General features: G+C 39.5%; 1 protein-coding gene across 2 annotated transcripts in view; it reads right to left on the minus strand.

The window, feature by feature from the left end:
- DPP4 (dipeptidyl peptidase 4) overlaps positions 1 to 17,637 on the minus strand; it is an 82,951-nt gene that overhangs the window by 52,846 nt on the left and 12,468 nt on the right. The window contains exons 3-5 of one of the 2 annotated variants that reach the window (XM_032286555.1): positions 2,756 to 2,851; positions 2,261 to 2,352; positions 869 to 949 (exon numbers count right to left, since the gene is read on the minus strand). In XM_032286555.1, coding sequence (XP_032142446.1) covers positions 869 to 949; positions 2,261 to 2,352; positions 2,756 to 2,851 — 269 coding nt within the window. Of the gene's footprint in view, positions 1 to 868; positions 950 to 2,260; positions 2,353 to 2,755; positions 2,855 to 17,637 lie in introns of both variants that reach the window. The other variant, XM_032286554.1, reaches the window with a different exon arrangement.

Genomic DNA, 17,637 nt, shown 5'->3' on the forward strand with positions numbered 1-17,637 from the left:
TCCTTCCTTCCTTCCTTCCTTCCTTCCTTCCTTCCTTCCTTCCTTCCCTCTTTTCTTTCCTTTCCTTTCTCTCTCTTCCTTCCTTCCTTTCTTTCTTTCTCTCTCTCTCTCTTTCTTTCTTTCTTTCTTTCTTTCTGTCTTCTTTCTTTCTTTCTTTCTTTCCTTCCTTCTTTCTTTCTTCTTTTTTTCTCTTTCTCTTTTTTCTTTTTCTCTCTTTCTTTCTCTCTCTTTCTCTCTTTCTTCCTCTCTCCCTCCCTCTTTCTTTCTTTCTTTTTCTTCTCTCTCTCTCTCTCTCTCTCTCTCTCTCTCTCTCTCTCTCTCTCACAGGATCTCATTCTGTCGCCTAGACTATCATGCAGTGGCACAACATAGCTAACTGTAGCTTCCAACTCCTGGGCTCAAGCAATCCTCCTGCTTCAGCCTCCCCTCCCAAGTAGCTGGGACTATAGGCACTTGTCACCATGCCTGACTTTAACTCTTTTAAAAGCACATATTTATAGAGGGTCTTACTATACATAAAGCTGTGACAAAGGAAATATAGGGTACTGTCATTAGGTATACAAAGCAGACACATAAACTTCAACATAAGTGTATAGTACACATTTTTATTGACATGCTATTAGTATATATTAGTACTATATAATATTAACTGTGCTTTTCAGTATTTGAAAGCACTAGAAATTAATTTCTTTTAAAACATTGGGCTTGTCTTTAAGAATAAGAATGACTCTGATTCTGAATTAATGAGTTTTAGTGCCTACTACCTTACTTAGGTGTTAATCTTAAGCATCCATACACTTGAAATCAGTTATAACATACCATGCTCTTGGATTATTTAAATGTTACAGTAAGAAAGCATTTCTTTTACCTTCACATAGTTGTATTCTAAAAGAATAAACTCCCCATCAGGAGATACTGAATAATCATTTATAGAATGTCCAAACTCATCCTGTCAAACAAGAACAAAGGAAAAATTGAACAATTCAATTTCACTGCCATCATCGTGCACTTACTTCATAGCGGGTACTGTTCTAGATATGTGACTTGTGCTTTGGGAGTTCCCAGTCTAGCAAAGGTGGCATATTCACCCAAACAAATGACCATGATGAAGGTGGGTGGTGACCAGTGTTAGCCAGAAAGGGAAGGATTAATCCTAACCAAGAAAAGATGGCCACAAGAGTGAGGATGCGAAAAAGAGAACGTTCTCAACAGTGGGAACAGTGTGAGAAAAAGCCAGGCATGGGAAAGGACATGCATGTTTAGAAACTCTTTAAGGGTCATGTGTAACCTGAATATAGTTTGGGAGAGTGGGTGTCAGATACAGTGGAAGGTGAGAGAACAACAAATTAGAAAAGTAGATGGGACCTAAATATAAGATGTGGAGCTAGGCCTAATTTTTTTGCATATGAAAGTGATCAAATCATATCTGTCTTTTACAAAGATTCTCTGGTGGGAGACACAGTGGCTGAAATGAGAGGGAAGAGCAGAGGGCTGGTATCAGCCTGGATGTGGGGAGTGCAGTGGTCTGGTCTACAGAATGCAGATAGGGACACAGGTTAGAGCACTCACTACCACAATATTAAACAAGGGTTTGAGCAAGGACTGTCCAGTGGAAATGGAAATTCTGAGATACTTGACATGCAGAGGGAGAATTGACAGGGTTTGTTTTCACTAACTATGGGGATGACAGACGAGTCATTGATGATTCTGAGGTTTCTAGCTTTAGTGACTTGAAAGAGAGTTAAGTAACTTTTACCAATATTGGGAACTCATGAAAAGGTATAAGATGCTTTCAGTGTGCTAGGACAGTGGAGGAAACATAACCAGTTTTGCTTGGGATTTGGAGTTTAAAATCCACATATAGGAGGCAGCAGCCAGCTAGAAATTAAAATTTCGATCTGGGAGAAGGTTAGTGTTAAATGTGTGTATGCGAAAGTCAAGCCAGAGAGGAAAGCAGTAATGCTGCGGGGTTGCATGAAATTCACTAAAGGAGAGCATGCAAAATGAAGAGGTAGGCAAGTGAAGACGGAGCCCTGAGGAGCACTTACTTTTAAAAATATGGGCAGAGTAAGAGGAATCATCAAAGGAGACTAAAAAGTAGCCAAGGCAGGGAGCATTTCAAGAAGGAGAGAAAGATCCACTTTTCCATATGCTGCAGAAAGAGTCCAACAGGCTGAGAAATGACAGTACTCATGATTTGAAAGGTAATGAAAAAAAACCCCAGAATTCTATGCATGAATTAATTATGGATTAAACATACAAATGTACTATTCTCCAAGAAAACTGAGCTGTTTCCATATTCAGCATTGAATAGCAAGACATTGTTTTCTTGTTTGTAGAGATATTCATGATCTAAAGAGAGAAAACAACCAGATCAAAATTTCAAGTTGTTATTAAACATCTTCATAAGCTGAAAATTATGGAATATAATTTAAGGTTTAGTTCACAAATACTGAATAGGCATTTCTAAGTTGAGAAAACATGAATGATATTAAACTAACATTCATTCATTTTTCCATCATTACTGTCAAGGTTTCAATTCATATTTAATTTTTTATTATACATGTCATGGAAATACTTGTGTTCTTTTCAGTCTTTTTCCCTTTTCAAGTAAAAAAGAAAGAAAAACTCTATAGAGGTGTTTAAAAACAAGGATTACCTCTTCTCAGTGCCATTAAAAATAAGTACCCCGTATGTCAACTTAACTAGAATGAACGTAAGCATAAAATTCTGCCCTACCCCCAAAAATTCTTACCTGAAATCCATCGTAAGGAATATAACTTCAGTCTGTAAGTATTTTTTAAGTAATCAGTTAGAGTGTAAGTTTTGCGACCGTCAGCTGTAGCATCATCTGCTGGTTGAAAAAAACAGCCAAATGTTCAGTAAGATGGAATAACCTAAATTTTTGGATAAAATAAACAAATGGATCTCTACAATATACCCTGCTCACAAAATTCAGAATACACTCACAAAATGCAAGACACATTTTCAGACTAAATGGACGGAGTAAAAATGCATTTAACTATGAAGTGTGTGTGAGTGTGTATGTTTCACTGTGCTCTATTATGCTACATTAGTGGGCTTTACTGTGAAGTTCTAGATCAGCAATGTCCAATAGAAATATAATGTGAGTATATATTTTCTAATAGCTATATAAAAAACAGAATTTTAAGGTAAAATTAATTTTGGTAGCATATTTATTTAACCCAATACATCCAAATATCATTTTGCCATGCAACCAATATTTAACTATTAATGAGAACTTTCATGTTTTCTTTTTCATTCTGACACTCAAATCTGATAAGTAGTTTATACTTACAGCATATCTCAATTTGACTAGGGAGATTTTAAGTCAATAGTTACATGTGGCCATGTGTTAAACAACTACTGTACTGGATGGCCTGGAGCTGCATCATCCTTTTTGGAGGCCTTGGGGCCCATTGTCAAGCCTTCTTGCTTCTCAGAGACCTTTAGGACATGCTGATCACCCACTTCAGGGATCTTCATTAGTAGCATCACTTTTCTTTGAACTTGACAGAATTTGTGTGGTTCTATAGTCTACTACTGGTGACCCAAATTCAAAGTCTGAAAATCATTTTTGGTATGTCTTTATGTTTTCCCACCATGCCCATCTAATTGACTCTCTTGATTATTCCTGGAAATTTTTTTTTCCAGGTATCTTTGTCATTAGACTCTCACAATTCTATCCCTCCTCTGCACCACCACAAGAATAATTTTTCTAAACCATTACTTTCACTCTGGTGATCTCTTCTCCAAAAGTTTTCAACGTTTCCCCATGGCCTACAGGAAGAAGATTAAAACTCCTTAGCCTGACACACACAACCCTCCATGATTGACACAAGAGTGTCTTCCCAGGCTCATGTCACTCCTTGCGGGGACCGTCTCATTCACTCTTGTGATCTGCCCACCAAACCCAGAAGATCTTCATGGGCTTTTCCACTTCTGCTTCTTTTTCTAAACCACTTCTTTGCAGTGTCTTCGCTGCTTTCCTGGTTGTCATAATTACCACCTGCCAATTCCCATCTCTTCCATGAAGACTTTAGTTCTGCACCCTCTGACTTTTGCCCCAAAACGACTCATTTGGTTCTTGTCATTTAATGACAAAATCGTTGACAACTGTTTTGCACTGCTTACCTATGTGGTATCCTCAGCTAGGCCATGTAATCTTTGAAGACAAGGCCTTGATTCTTGTTTGTTTTAATTTTTATATCAACCTTTAGCACCTAACACAGTTCAATTCCACAGTAGGCACACACACAAAAAGTTTTTATTGGTTGATAGGATGTCATCCCAGAGGCATAATCAAGCCAACATGATTCCTCTCCAATCCCAGAGCTTATCTACTGATGAAAGAGCTTAAAGTGTTTTTTCTCAAATCCTCTACTTTTTCCACATATATACAAACATACACTCACATAATCAGCCACCATTGTAACATTCCTATAACTGCAGTTCTTACAGTTTGGGGCACTGGGAAGCCAGCAGCCCCTTCTCTTATGAATTTTCTTACAGGAAATGCTTCCCTTATCATTTTCTTACAGAAAATGACCTTTCAGACAATGTTCCTAAGATTTGATTTCTTCAAATGTGGTACAAAGACACCATGGAATACTATGCAGCCATAAAAAGGAACAAGATCATATCATTTGTAGGGACATGGATGAAGCTGGAAGCCATTATCCTCAGCAAACTAACGCAGGAACAGAAAACCAAATGCTGCATGTTCTCACTTACAAGAATGAGGTGAACAATGAGAACACATGGGCACGTGGCAGGGAACAACCAACACTGAGGACTGTCGGGATGGGGTGGGGGTGGGGGAAGGGAAAGCATCAGGAAGAACAGTTAATGGTCTCTGGGCTTAATACCAAGGTGATGGGTTGATCTGTGTTGTGAACAACCATGGCACATGTTTACCTATGTAACAAACCTGTATATCCTACACATGTACCCTGGAACTTAAGAGTTGAAAGGAAAAATAAGATAAGAATATTTCTGAGGTGGGCCATTGCCTCAGTTAAAAATGATAAAGCTTTCTGTTTTCATCATTATAAATAAAGATAATACAGAAAATACAGGTTCAAGTTGAAGATTAAAAAAAGATTTTATTTCTTCAGATCTTATCTGATAATAGCCTTGAACCAGCCTTAAAAAACCTTGTTTCAAGAAATAAAATTGCTACATTTCACTTTATTACTTTATTGATTTTATTTAAACCTAGTTCATTTAATAAGTTAAAGAGAGTTAAAAAAACAACAACAACAGCTACTTTTTTTGGCCAATTTAGTCCTGCATTTCATTTCTAAAAATTAGTAGGAGATTCATGTTTGCTAGCAGAAATCAACCAGGTAAAATCAGTCCTTGAATTTGCTAACCTTCAAACAAGAAGTAAAGCATTATGCTACAGAAAATATTTGAAACTCATACTGGGAATAGTAACTGGATTTGTTAATAAAACCCTCTCAATTACTTTCATGCCACTCAATTACTTGTATACCAACCACTCTTTCATATGTCAATCAGTTAAAAACTGAGTACTATTTGAAAAATACTATTGATATAACAGAGTATATCAAATTGATACCTCTTGCTGATACCTCTTGATATACTGTTATCAAGAGGTATCAGTTTAAAATGTACATAAAACACATCCCTAAATTAGTGTAATTTGAAAAAGAGACAGTAATTGACATCCATAATTCTAATAGTCTGCTGATGTAGATATCTAGATATACCTGCACACACATATATGTATATACAATAAAACAGATATATCAACATGAAATATCTATCACTAACTCTTAATTTTATAAGAAGGGAATTAACTAAATACCTGTAATAGATCATATATAGTATTATCTCATTTAAAAGCATCTCATTTAAGGGTATTTACCCAAGTTTTTCAGGACACCACGGTTACATTGGGAATATTGAAATAATTGAGGAAACATTCTCTTGACATCACCTGCTGCCGAGGGTGCTGCATCTTCAGGTCCATGATGTGCTCCTCCCTGTGCACTTAACTCACCTGTCCTCCTCAGACCTTCTCTCACCAGTCTATAGCTTTTTTTTCTTTTTTCTCTTTTTTTTTGAGACAGGGTCTTGCTCCCATTGTCCAAGGTGGAGTGCAGCGGCAGAATCAAGGCTCACTACAGCCTCGACTTGCCAGGCTCAGGTGGTCCTCCCACTTCAGCCTCCTGAATAGCTGGGACTACAGGCACATACCACCACACCAGGCTCATTTTTGTATTATTAGTAGAGACAGGTTTTTGCTATGTTGCCCAGGCTGGTCTCAAACTCCTAGGCTCAAGCAATCTTCCCACCCTGGCCTCCCAAAGTGCTGGGATTATAGGCATGAGCTGCTACGCCTGGCCTAGTCCACAGTTTTTGAAAACCCATCATCTCTACCACATTCAGGCTCCCTTCTGCTCATGATGGCTCCCTGTGAATTGGATCCACCAGCTCATGTTCTAGATATCTGGAATGCCTCTGGTGCCACACTTGCTGGAGTCCAGGACATTCCTGCAAGCCCCATTCTTACTTTGGTCTGTGTGAGGTTCACTTGGCTGTTTTAGAATAACCCTGCAACCCAGTTTCCATATATTAGCTGCCAGTCCAAGAGCAGCACAGCTAAACGGGAATAAGCAGAGCAACACAAATGTTCCTTGTTTTTTGGCTTGCCGTTTGATAAGTAGGGCACATTGTAAGTTGCTTTTGAAACATCTAGATAAGCGAGCTCTGTAAGGCATGAGTGCCAACTCCAGGTTTTGACCTTTAGCAAGTTCAGAGTTTGCTGCCAAGTTACAACCTATTTTGTTAAACTCTTATAGGACAAGCTCATGATTCTTCTTCCTTGTCTATTTGCTAACTGACAAGGCACTGCTGCAGCAACAGATGAGGGTCTTTGGCTGCTTGCGTGGTTTTCTTAGTGAGGCCTGGGACATGTTCATTTGACTTACAGTTCAAAGCATTGTGCAGCCAAGTAAAGTAATTAATCATATGTTACCCATCACCTTATGCAGAAACTCGAGTTTCAAATCTTTAATTTAAAAATAAAAATATAAGTTTACAATTTTATGCTTTTCTTCTTTAGCTAAAGCAACTATTAGCTTGAACCATATGAAAATACCATTTTTATTAGTTTAGAAAAAGGTACAATGGTAGCATTTAAAATGGCTCAACATAATAATAAATTCTTATAAAAGCATTAAGGTATCTTAATGAATACTTGCTGTAGTGTCAAAGTCATTTCTGAAAAACAGTAATTTCAGATTGATAAAATCCAAATAAGAGACTCATATAATTCCAGGGGATATTCTTTTTTGATTTTTTGTGATGGAGTCTCACTCTATAGCCCAGCCTAGAGTGCAGTGGTGCAGTCTCAGCTCACTGCAGCCTTCATCTCCTGGGTTCAAGCAATTCTCCTGTCTCGGTCTTCTGAGTAGGTGGAATTACAGGCACACGCCCCCATGCCTGGCTAATTTTTGTACTTTTAGTAGAGATGGGGTTTCACCATGTTGGTCAGGCTGGTCTTGAACTTCTGACCTCATGATCTGCCCGCCTTGGCCTCTCAAAGTGCTGAGACTATAGGCATGAGCCACCATGCCTGTCCTCCAGGGAATATTCTTGCTTTGATCACTTGCTTCTGTATGATAACAAGATATTTTGAATATTGTCATCCATTCATACTATTTTGTCTGTATTAAACTGACATATAATGTTTCCACTCCACAAAAATAAACTGCTTTGGTAAATAAATGGCTAATGAAATACATCTAAAAAGAAATGTGCTCATGACAGCACATAACTGTGTAAAGTTGTTAAAAACAGGCAAAAGAGTTATCTGGTTATAAAGTTCCTGTGTTCCATATGGTAATCAGCTGACATTCCATATTGATGCTTGTATCTACAATGGGTATAAAGAAATAAAATGAATGTTACTTCAAAATTTGCTCTAGCAAATTAACAACCTTGACATAGGGATGGTAGAAGAAAAATCAAGGAGGTAAAAGAAGAAACTGATGGAATGTCCCCTCATCCTGTGTCTGTATTCTCCAGCTGCACATGCAGGCTGCCACCCATCTCCATAGATTCAACAAGCACCAGTCAAGGGGTTGAGCAGCTGGTTGCTTTGAATCAGAGAGCCTGGATTTGAACCCAGGTCCATTTCTTGCCTTGGGGCCTTGGGAAAATTACTTAATCTTTGCTATGATTTGAAAGATGATGTTCCTTCCAAAATTCATGTTGAAACTTAATCCCCATTGTGGTAGTGTTAAGAGGTGGGTCCATTTTGGGAAGTGATTAGCACTTCATAAAAGGGCTGGAGGGAACTCACTGAGGCCTTTTGGCCCTCTGCCTTCCATCATGTGAGGATGCTGCCTCGAGAGACAGTGCCTTCGACGGGATGGGACCTCGTCACATACTGGCCTGCCTGCACTTTGAGCTTGGACTTCTTAGCCTCCAGAACTGTGAGAATCACATCTCTTCTGTTCTTTAAAAGTTACCCATTCTTAGGTATTTTGTTGTAACAACACAAATGGACTTAGACAGAAATTGGTACCAGAGAAATGGAGTATTGCTGTTACAGATACCTAAAAATGTAGAAGTGGCTTGGAACTGGGTAATCGGTGAGGCTGGAATAGTTTTGAATTGCAGGCTAGAAAAAGCCTAGTGTTAAACACAATTCTGGTAAGGGCTCAGAAGAAGAGGAGAGCTGTGGAGAGTGCCTCGGTGTTCGTAGAAATTATCTAAGTGATTGTGATCAGAATGTTGGCAGAGAAATGGACAGTAAGGACACTTTTGATGAGATCTCAGACAGAAATGAAGATCTCATTGGAACTAGAGAAGCGGCCACTCATACCAGAAAGTAGCAATGAACTTGGCTGAATTGTGTCCATGCACTACAGCTTCTGGAAGGCAGAATTTTAGAAGATAAGAATGTCTGGCAGAAGAAAAATAACCATTCAGAGTGCTGAATGGTTTCTCCCGACATCCTATAGGAAAATGTAAGAAGAGTGAAACAAATTAAAGACGGAATTCATAATCATAAGAGAAACAGAACTTAAAGAGTTGAAAAGTCTCAGCCTGGCCTGATCCTGCCCAGGTTGTAAAAACAAAAAGGCAAGTTCAGAGAGAATACCAAGGGTGTGGCCAAGCAAAGTTTAAGTTTAATAAGGAGATTAATATGGAGAATAGGAAGCTAGATGCTATTTATCAAGACAATGGAACAATGACCCTGAAGGCATTTTGGAGATTATTGCTGCTGTCTCTCATATCATAGGGCCAGAGTGCCACGGCCTAGGGCAGGGGTGTCCAATGTTTTGGTGACCCTGGGCTACATGGGAAGAAAAATTATCTTGGACCACACATTTAATACACTAACACTAATAGCTGAATAGCTTTAAAAAAATACAAAACTATCTTGTAATAATATTTTTTTAGATGGAGTCTCACTCTGTTGCCCAGGCTGGAGTGCAGTGGCACAATCTCAGCTCACGGCAACCTCTGCCTCCCAGGTTCATGCGATTCTCCTGCCTCAGCCTCCTGAGTAGCTGGGATTACAGGCGCACGCCACCACACCTAGCTAATTTTTGTATTTTTAGTAGAGACGGGATTTCACCATGTTGGTCAGGCTGATCTCCAACTCCTGACCTCATGATCTGCCCACCTCAGCCTCCCAAAGTGCTAGGATTACGGGTGTGAGCCACTGCACCCATCAATATCTCATAATGTTTTAAGAAAGTTTACAAATTTGTGCTGGGCTACATCAAAGCCATTCTGGGCCACATATTGCCCTTGGGTGAAAGGTTGGACAAGTTTGGCTTAGGGTAAAGAATTATGTCAAAAAAGGAGCTTGGGCACCCATGGGACCTCATCATTAACTCCCCTGCACCTCCTTATCTCTGCTGTCAGCATTCTGGTGCAGCACTCTTCAGCTTTCACATATGTGACTCAAGCAGGCTCAGCTGCTCCTCTAGCCTGTGTAGGCTATAAACCTGGGCAACACCCACGTGGTGCTAATACTGCAGAAGCATAGAGTGCACGAGCTGTAGGGGCATGGCTACCTCCACCTATATTTCAAAAGATTCCTCAGAAAGGCTAGTGTCCTAAGCAGAGAACTGCTGCAGGAGCTACTGCAGAGTCTGAGCGAGGGCAATGCTTAATGGAGCTGCTGGGCAGGGCCATCCTTGAGTCCCCAGAACTGTAGAGTCACCAGCATGCAGTGTCAGCCTGGGAGAGCCACAGGCACAAGACTTCAACCCATGAGAGCTGCAGCATGGGCTGTGCCCAGCAAAGTCATAGTGGGGGCAAAGGGGTATCCTCTGAGGCCTTGGGAACCCAACCCCCACCCTAGCATGTCTGAAACATGGGACATGAAGTCAAAGATTATTTTCAAACCTCAAGATATAATATTGTCTGCCCAGTTGGGATTTATTTGGGACTTGTTAACCCTTTCTTCCTAGTTCTCCCTTTTGGAATGGAAACGTCTATCCTATGCCTACCCCAACATTGTATTTTGGAAGCATACAACTTGTTTGATTTCACAGCTTCACAGCTGGAGAGAAATTTGCCTCAGGGTGAAACTTACGTTGGGTTTCACCTAGTTTAGATGAAAACTAATTTAGATCAGACTCTGGCCTCTAGACTTCTGAGTTGATGCTAGAAAAAGTTAAGATTTGGGGGGCTATTGGGATGGAATGAATGTATTTTGCATATGAAAAGGACATGAAGTTTTGGATTCAAGGGTGAATGCTATGGTCTGAGTGTCCCCCAAAATTGATGTCTTGAAACGAAGTCCCTGTTGAGATAAAGAGGTGGGACCATTTGAAGTGATTAAGTCAAGAGGGCTCCCCACTCATGAATGGATTAGTGCCGTATAAAAGGGCTGGAGGGAACTAGCCTGAGCCTTTTTGCCCTACTACTCTTCTGCCATGTGAGAAGGCAGCAAGAAGGCCCTCGCCAGACACCAAAAGCCAATGCCTTGATATTGAACTTCCCATCTCCAGAATTGTGAGAAAATAAATTTCTATTGCTTATAAATTACCTAGTCTGTGGTATTTTGTTACAGCAGCACAAACCAAGACACCTTTTAAAGTTTCATTTAAAACATCTATAACATGAGACTAATAGTCCATAGGGATTTTCAATGATTAAATGAGATAATGTATGTCATATGCTTAGCTCAGGACTTAGAACTTAGGAAGCACCTGTAGATAAGTCACACTACGCACTATTGTTTTGTTCCAAGCATGTGCTAGGCAACCAGAATACAAAAATGAATATGAAAGAGTCTGCTCTGGAGCACCTAACAGTGAGATTAAGAATTTAACTGCAATAAAATAAGAGCCAGTTAAGTTTTACTATGTTCATAATGAAAAATGATCCTAATAAGACAGCATGAGACAATTACATTGATAAAAATATTTAGGATAAGTGCAACCTAATCATTTCCTAAGTGCCAATGAATATAACTTTCTCCCTTCTATTAATCATGCCTAACACCATAGCATCCATATTGGAAATCAGCAGTTTACAGTATGAAGGGAAAACATTTGACTTAATGGAATTAGAGGATGTCTAAAGACTGATGTTTGTCTGAACACTATACACAAGAGACATTAGAATATAATCATAATAGCAGATTCACCTTTTCAACAAAAGAACACGATGGTACATCCAGGGGCATATAATAAATGCATTGCCATTTAGCTGGAGGCTGTAGAATGTGGGGACTGTATACTCTCAGCGTCTACCTTAGGATCAGAGTGTCAGGTGACCAAACTTTCATTAGGGACATAATCATTTTCCAGTGTGTCCACCTGAAAGGCCAACCAAATAGTACAAGGCACATTTCCCAGAATAGCAACATTTTGAAAAAAATGAAACATCTTAATTGGGTTTAGTCCCTCCTCCTCCTTCTCCTCCTCCTCTCTTACCTTTCCACTCCATCTACACTGGCCACCCAGGAATTCCTCAGACACACCAGGTTCATTCCTGCCTCAGAGACTTCACACTTGCTATATGCTCTTCCTGGAACATTCTTTCCCCAGATATGGCCAGGGCTTGCTCCCTCACCTCCTTTAGGTATTTATTTAAATGCTGCATTCCTTCCCTGGACTGGCATTGCAGCCTCTTCCCCCATGGCATTCTCTACTACTCTTTCAAGCTTTAGTCAGTTTTTTCTTAGCAATGATACCACCTAACTTATTATACATTCTACTTTTTTATATTGTTCACTGCCTCCCTTAATTGGATGTAAGCTCCATGGGGGCACTGATTTCATTTTGATTCATTCTATTTACTATTATATTACTATAGCCTAAAACAGTTGCCTGGTACATAACAGGCACTCAAGAAATTGTTGCTGAATGAAAAGATAAAAGTCAAACAATAAGAATATAAGAACCAACAGCTCCAAATACAGCATGTGAACTCCAAGTGGCTGTAGTGTAGGAAGACCAGTGAGTTTAGCCAGACAGGACTCGACAGAGTGGGCACAAGAGCCTCTGAAATGGCCTTTGCAAAAATTATGACAGTGACAAAAATCTAAACTAACTGACTCCATCTTGCTTTTAATCTCACACGCTAACTACCCTTGCTCATTACTGGATGTGGGCTAAGCAAACTATGGGAGGATTTTAGTTTACAGTTTAACTTTGGAGCAAGGATGATAATAGTCCCTCCCAAAACTGATCCCCTTTGAGGACTGCCTTTCTAAGACGAAGAAAAATCCACAAAATGAGGATTATAGGAGGGGCCTGAATTCTGCCAAGATGTAGGCTAGTAGTTAAATGATAACCAGCCATTATTCCAGAGGTCAGAAGATTTGTAACTTCCCCAATTGCTCTTATGGATAACATCACTATTGTCAAGACCTAAGATTGGTCTTTGAGATATTTTTCAGACTTTTGCATTCAGGTGGACCTGCTGACTCCATCAGGACCTGTGGCTCATACCAAGGAACTAACTTAACCAGTCTTGTGACCCTCATTCAGAAAATGACTGTGTGTAAAAAGATCATTTTGGACACTCCTATGTGTTCATCCCCAGTCAATCAACAACACCCATCCCTTATCCTCCTGCCTGCCAAATCATGCTTAAAAACCCTAGCTTCCCAGCTTTCAGGGAGGCAATTTGAGAACTGTCTCCTGTCCTTTCACTTGGCTCGTCCTGTGATTATGGAATTCTCTATTACAATATCACTGTCACAGTGAATTGGTTTTATCTGTGCAGTGAGCAAGAAGAATCTGTCAGGCTATTACAACTCAAGTTCTAGACCACCATGGCTGCTGTTAGGTCAGCACACTTCTCTAAGCCTGAGCCAGTCATTTTCCTACTTTCTTTCAGCTCCAAATATACATGCCCTTCCTCGCTCAGTAATTCTGGGGAAGAAATCTACAGCTACATTTCCAAGAAGCTTCATTTGGAGGATTCCTACTAGATTCTGTTAATAGGAAAAAATAGAGAAAAAAATTGGATTGCAATCAGAAAAGAGGAGGGGCTCCTCCTTTCCTCTTTCTTGCTGACAGCATGCATCCAGCAGTAGCACCTGCTCCAGCCTCTGTCTTCCTTTGTAGTATCTGGAACCTGCTTCATCATGCCTCTCAGAGGTACCAGTAGCAGCTGGAGGCATTTAAAACCTTAGAGCTTTGAACTGAGATCTTCTGTGTTCCTCTTCCTCTTTGTTTCCAAGCCCTACAGATGACTCCTTGCAGCTACTCTCTCTGTTACCTCAGAGTTCCTCTTTTGCTCTTTTATCTGTGTAACCAATTTTCACATTAAAGCCCTCTGCTGAAATATCTAGTGTGGTTTATTTTCTTTCTTTCCTTTTTTTTTTTTGAGACAGAATCTCACTGTGTTGCACAGGCTAGAGTGCAGTGGTGCATTCTTTGCTCACTGCACCTCTGCCTCCCAGGTTCAAGTAATTCTTCCGTCTCAGCCTCCTAAGTAGTTGCAACTACAGGCATGTGCCACCACATCCAGGTAATTTTTGCATTCTTAGTTTCACCATGTTTGCCAGGCTAGTCTCAAACTCCTGGCTTCAGATGATCTGCCCACCTTAGCCTCCCAAAGTGCTGGGATTACAAGTGTGAGCCACCACACCCAGCCCTAGTGTGATTTCTCTAACTGACAGACGTACTTATTCATCTTACCTATTGTGATGAAATTAAATAATTAGAACTTAAATCTGTTGGAACTTTAGGTTATTTTGAGCCTTGAGAGGAATGTGGCTATGTGGCCTGAGTCACATAACATGCAGCTACAACTTCTGCTTTGTCCTGTAAATGACCAGAAAAGACCTTGTGATGCCAGAGGTAAGACCCCACCTCAGATCATCACCGCTGCTCATGGAATATCAGAGCAATCTTAGTTGGAATATAGCAATCCATAACCAATAAAATCACTATAATATATATACTAACCTTGTATGGAAAATGTTGCAATCCTGCTAACTACCCATATAAGTACAATTCTTCACTTTACAATGCTACCCCATTTGTCTGGAGTATGTTTTCCAAGAGGTCATCCTCAAGCTTTGACCTTGAGTAAACTCTATACTTAATCATTTTTCTGAATCTTTTTATTTAAGTTAGACATTATAAGGAAAGTATTTTTAAGTGATAAGAATACAACATTTAGACCCGGAGTTGGCAAACATTTTCTTAAACAGCTGGTTGGTAAATAGTTTAGGCTTTGTGGACCTTATGATCTTCAGTCTCTGTTATAACTACTCAAGTCTGCCATTGTAACCTTCAAGCAGCCACAGCCAATGTGTGAGTGCGTGGGCACAGCTATGTTCCCATAAAATTTTATTTAAAAAAATCAGGTGGCCAGTCCTGATTATATTTTGACAACCTCATCTAGACATTCCTCAAAATTGTGAGCAACATTAAAACAAAAACAAAAACTGCTCATAAGATTGGATTTGAAAGACAAATATTGAGACTGAAACTCCAATTGCTTTGAAACAATATCAGCATATGACTCCAATATATGCAGCAGAAAAGTGAAAGTGGGCAGAATATTTATGTCTCTGTATTCAAGTATCGGATATCTGTTTTTATCTTGACCCAAATATGGACATGTTGGTAAAGAAATGCAATGCTGAAGGGCTGACACAACTAAGCCCAGTTACACAACCTGGTTCGCTCTGCTGCCACAGCAGGGCCAGGAAGCTCTACACACACAGGCAGCCAGCACTAATCAACATGGTAGGACTGCTTTATCCCTTTTTGAAATGAAATCGCTTTTTTTCTTTTTTTTTTTTTTTTTTCTGATTATAGTCACTCTCTCTTTTCTTGATAGGACTTTTCTGGGAATAAACAAGACCTGTACAATAATGGCCCAAACTAACGTGCAGACTTTTATGCCCCATGAATTTGACTGGCATTGGGCCAGTATAATCCAAGGTGATGAGAAATACTTGAAAGGTGGAGAGTTCTTAAGGATATGGCCAAATGATCCATGGGCCCATGAAAGATGCAACTATTTTAGCAAAGGGCTAGTTTCCCTTGACATATACTTAAAAGCAGTTGTAGTGAGACATCAGTGGAAGGTATTACAGTGTAAGCTAAGAAAGATCAGCTCATGTTAGAAAGGAAACTAAGTAAAGGAAATCTGCATTTATGGAAGCTGAAACCTCTAACACTGACTCATTGAAGAACTTTGCCGAATATTTATAAGTGTAATCAACAAGGCTACTATTTGTGACAGGCATTTGTCATCCCTGATATAAGAAAAAATAATTATTGGAAAACAAAACTGCCACAGGAATTACTCCTTTCCCATTATTTCCCAGGCAAAACATTCACCAGCATGGTGCAAAAATTACTATACTACCTGCCTCTGGATCTGTTAAAACAACAACAAAAAGTTAAAATATATAAAGAATAATAATTACACATTCTTATGGAGTTCTTCCAGTTTGCTGAGTTGTTCTAGGCAATGTAGACTTTCAACTCATTTATTCTTCATATGCTCATTCCCATTATACAGATAAGGAGACTGAGGCACAGACAGGCATAGCCAGGGGCTGGACTAAAGTCCTGTGATTACTATGCATCAAAGCCACGTTGGGGCCAGGCAATGTGGTACCAAAGCCTGTGGTTACAATCACTCTTCTAACCCTCTCTAAATCTTTAGGACAGTGATTGCATGTGGTAAATGCTTTTTGGCATGTTTTGTGAATTGGTGGAGATGAATTAAGCTTTATGGAAGTGTTTAAATTCACTGTTTGCAACTATTTTCAATAGGCAGGTTGGTAGTAACATTAGGACTTGGATCAGTTGAAACTTCATTTGTTCTACAGCTTCAAAGTCAAAAGAGTACAAGTTCTCTTAGAAAACTCCAGAATTTTCCCTCTGGACAGTAAGAAGGATGGCACCTCTGTGACTTCCTAGAAAGGAATTTATACCATCTCTATTCTCTTTCCCACGGAATACCCAGTAACTTTCTTTATCTTTTTCCTGAACTCATAAAAAAGTAGTCATGTAAGTTTTAAAATAGGTTTCTTTTCTTCCCTTTTTTTCATGTTTCCTAGATTTTAAATATTACACAATGCTGAACAACTCGGGTCCTGTAGTATACATTGAAAAACTATGAAATTATTCAACAAAAAGATTCAATGATTCCTCCTTTACAGCAAAAACTACCATAAGGAGCTTTTTTTCTACCATGCTCATCTGTTCTGTGGTATCTGTCTCTCCTGCCATTATTTAACTCTTCCCTTAGAGGAAGAGGTGAGTTCCCTCCTTAATCGTTCCACACCCAACCTACACTTCACATGCTTATCTTCTTCTTCCCAAGGGATTTTTTTTAAATCTTACCTTTCCCTCTAAAACAGCTACCCTTCCTTCCTTCCTCCCTCCCTCCCTCCCTCCCTTCCTTCCTTCCTTCCTTCCCTCCCTCTCTCCCTCCCTCCCTCCCTCCCTTCTCTCTCTCTCTCTCTCTCTTTCTTGAGACAGGGTCTCACTCTGTCACCCAGACTAGAGTGCAGTGGCATGATCATGGCTCACTAAAGCCTTGAACGAACTCCTGGGCTCAAGTGATCCTCCTGCCTCCACCTCCAAAAGACCTAGGATTACACGTGTGAGCCACTGTGCCCAGCTGCATCTTCAGTTTCTTTCCACTGCTCACTTCTGCTCTGCAGTTAAGCCTGCAGAATGTGTACCAATCTTAAAGAAATACTAATCTGATTCTGCTGTGTTCTCAAGCCATCTGGACAAACTTCTCAAATAAACAATCCACATCCATGGCCTTCATTTTCTCACTATTCCCTCCACATGCCTCTTGATCTATCCCTTACTACTTAGTCCACATTCAGTTCTCTCTTCTCATCTTATTAAAATGTTTATTTTCTGTGTCACATATTTTGCCCATTAATCAAATAATTTTATATCTATTTAAGTACTTTAACAGTCTTTTCTTAACTAAACTATTAATAAGCCATGAGGGTGAACATACTGTATCTTTTTTCAAACAGTTGCTAGCACTTACAAATTGTAGGTATACACAATTTAGTACTGAATGATTTATAAATATAAGAATTTTAATCAGAATTACAGCAACATTAATAAACGTTCATCAAAAATTTTTTTCTTTCCTGACCTCCAAGAT

This window comes from Sapajus apella, unplaced genomic scaffold (genome assembly GCF_009761245.1).
Source record: "Sapajus apella isolate SASKATOON/1434 unplaced genomic scaffold, GSC_monkey_1.0 scaffold18, whole genome shotgun sequence".
In the NCBI taxonomy this organism is placed as follows: Eukaryota; Metazoa; Chordata; class Mammalia; order Primates; family Cebidae; genus Sapajus; species Sapajus apella.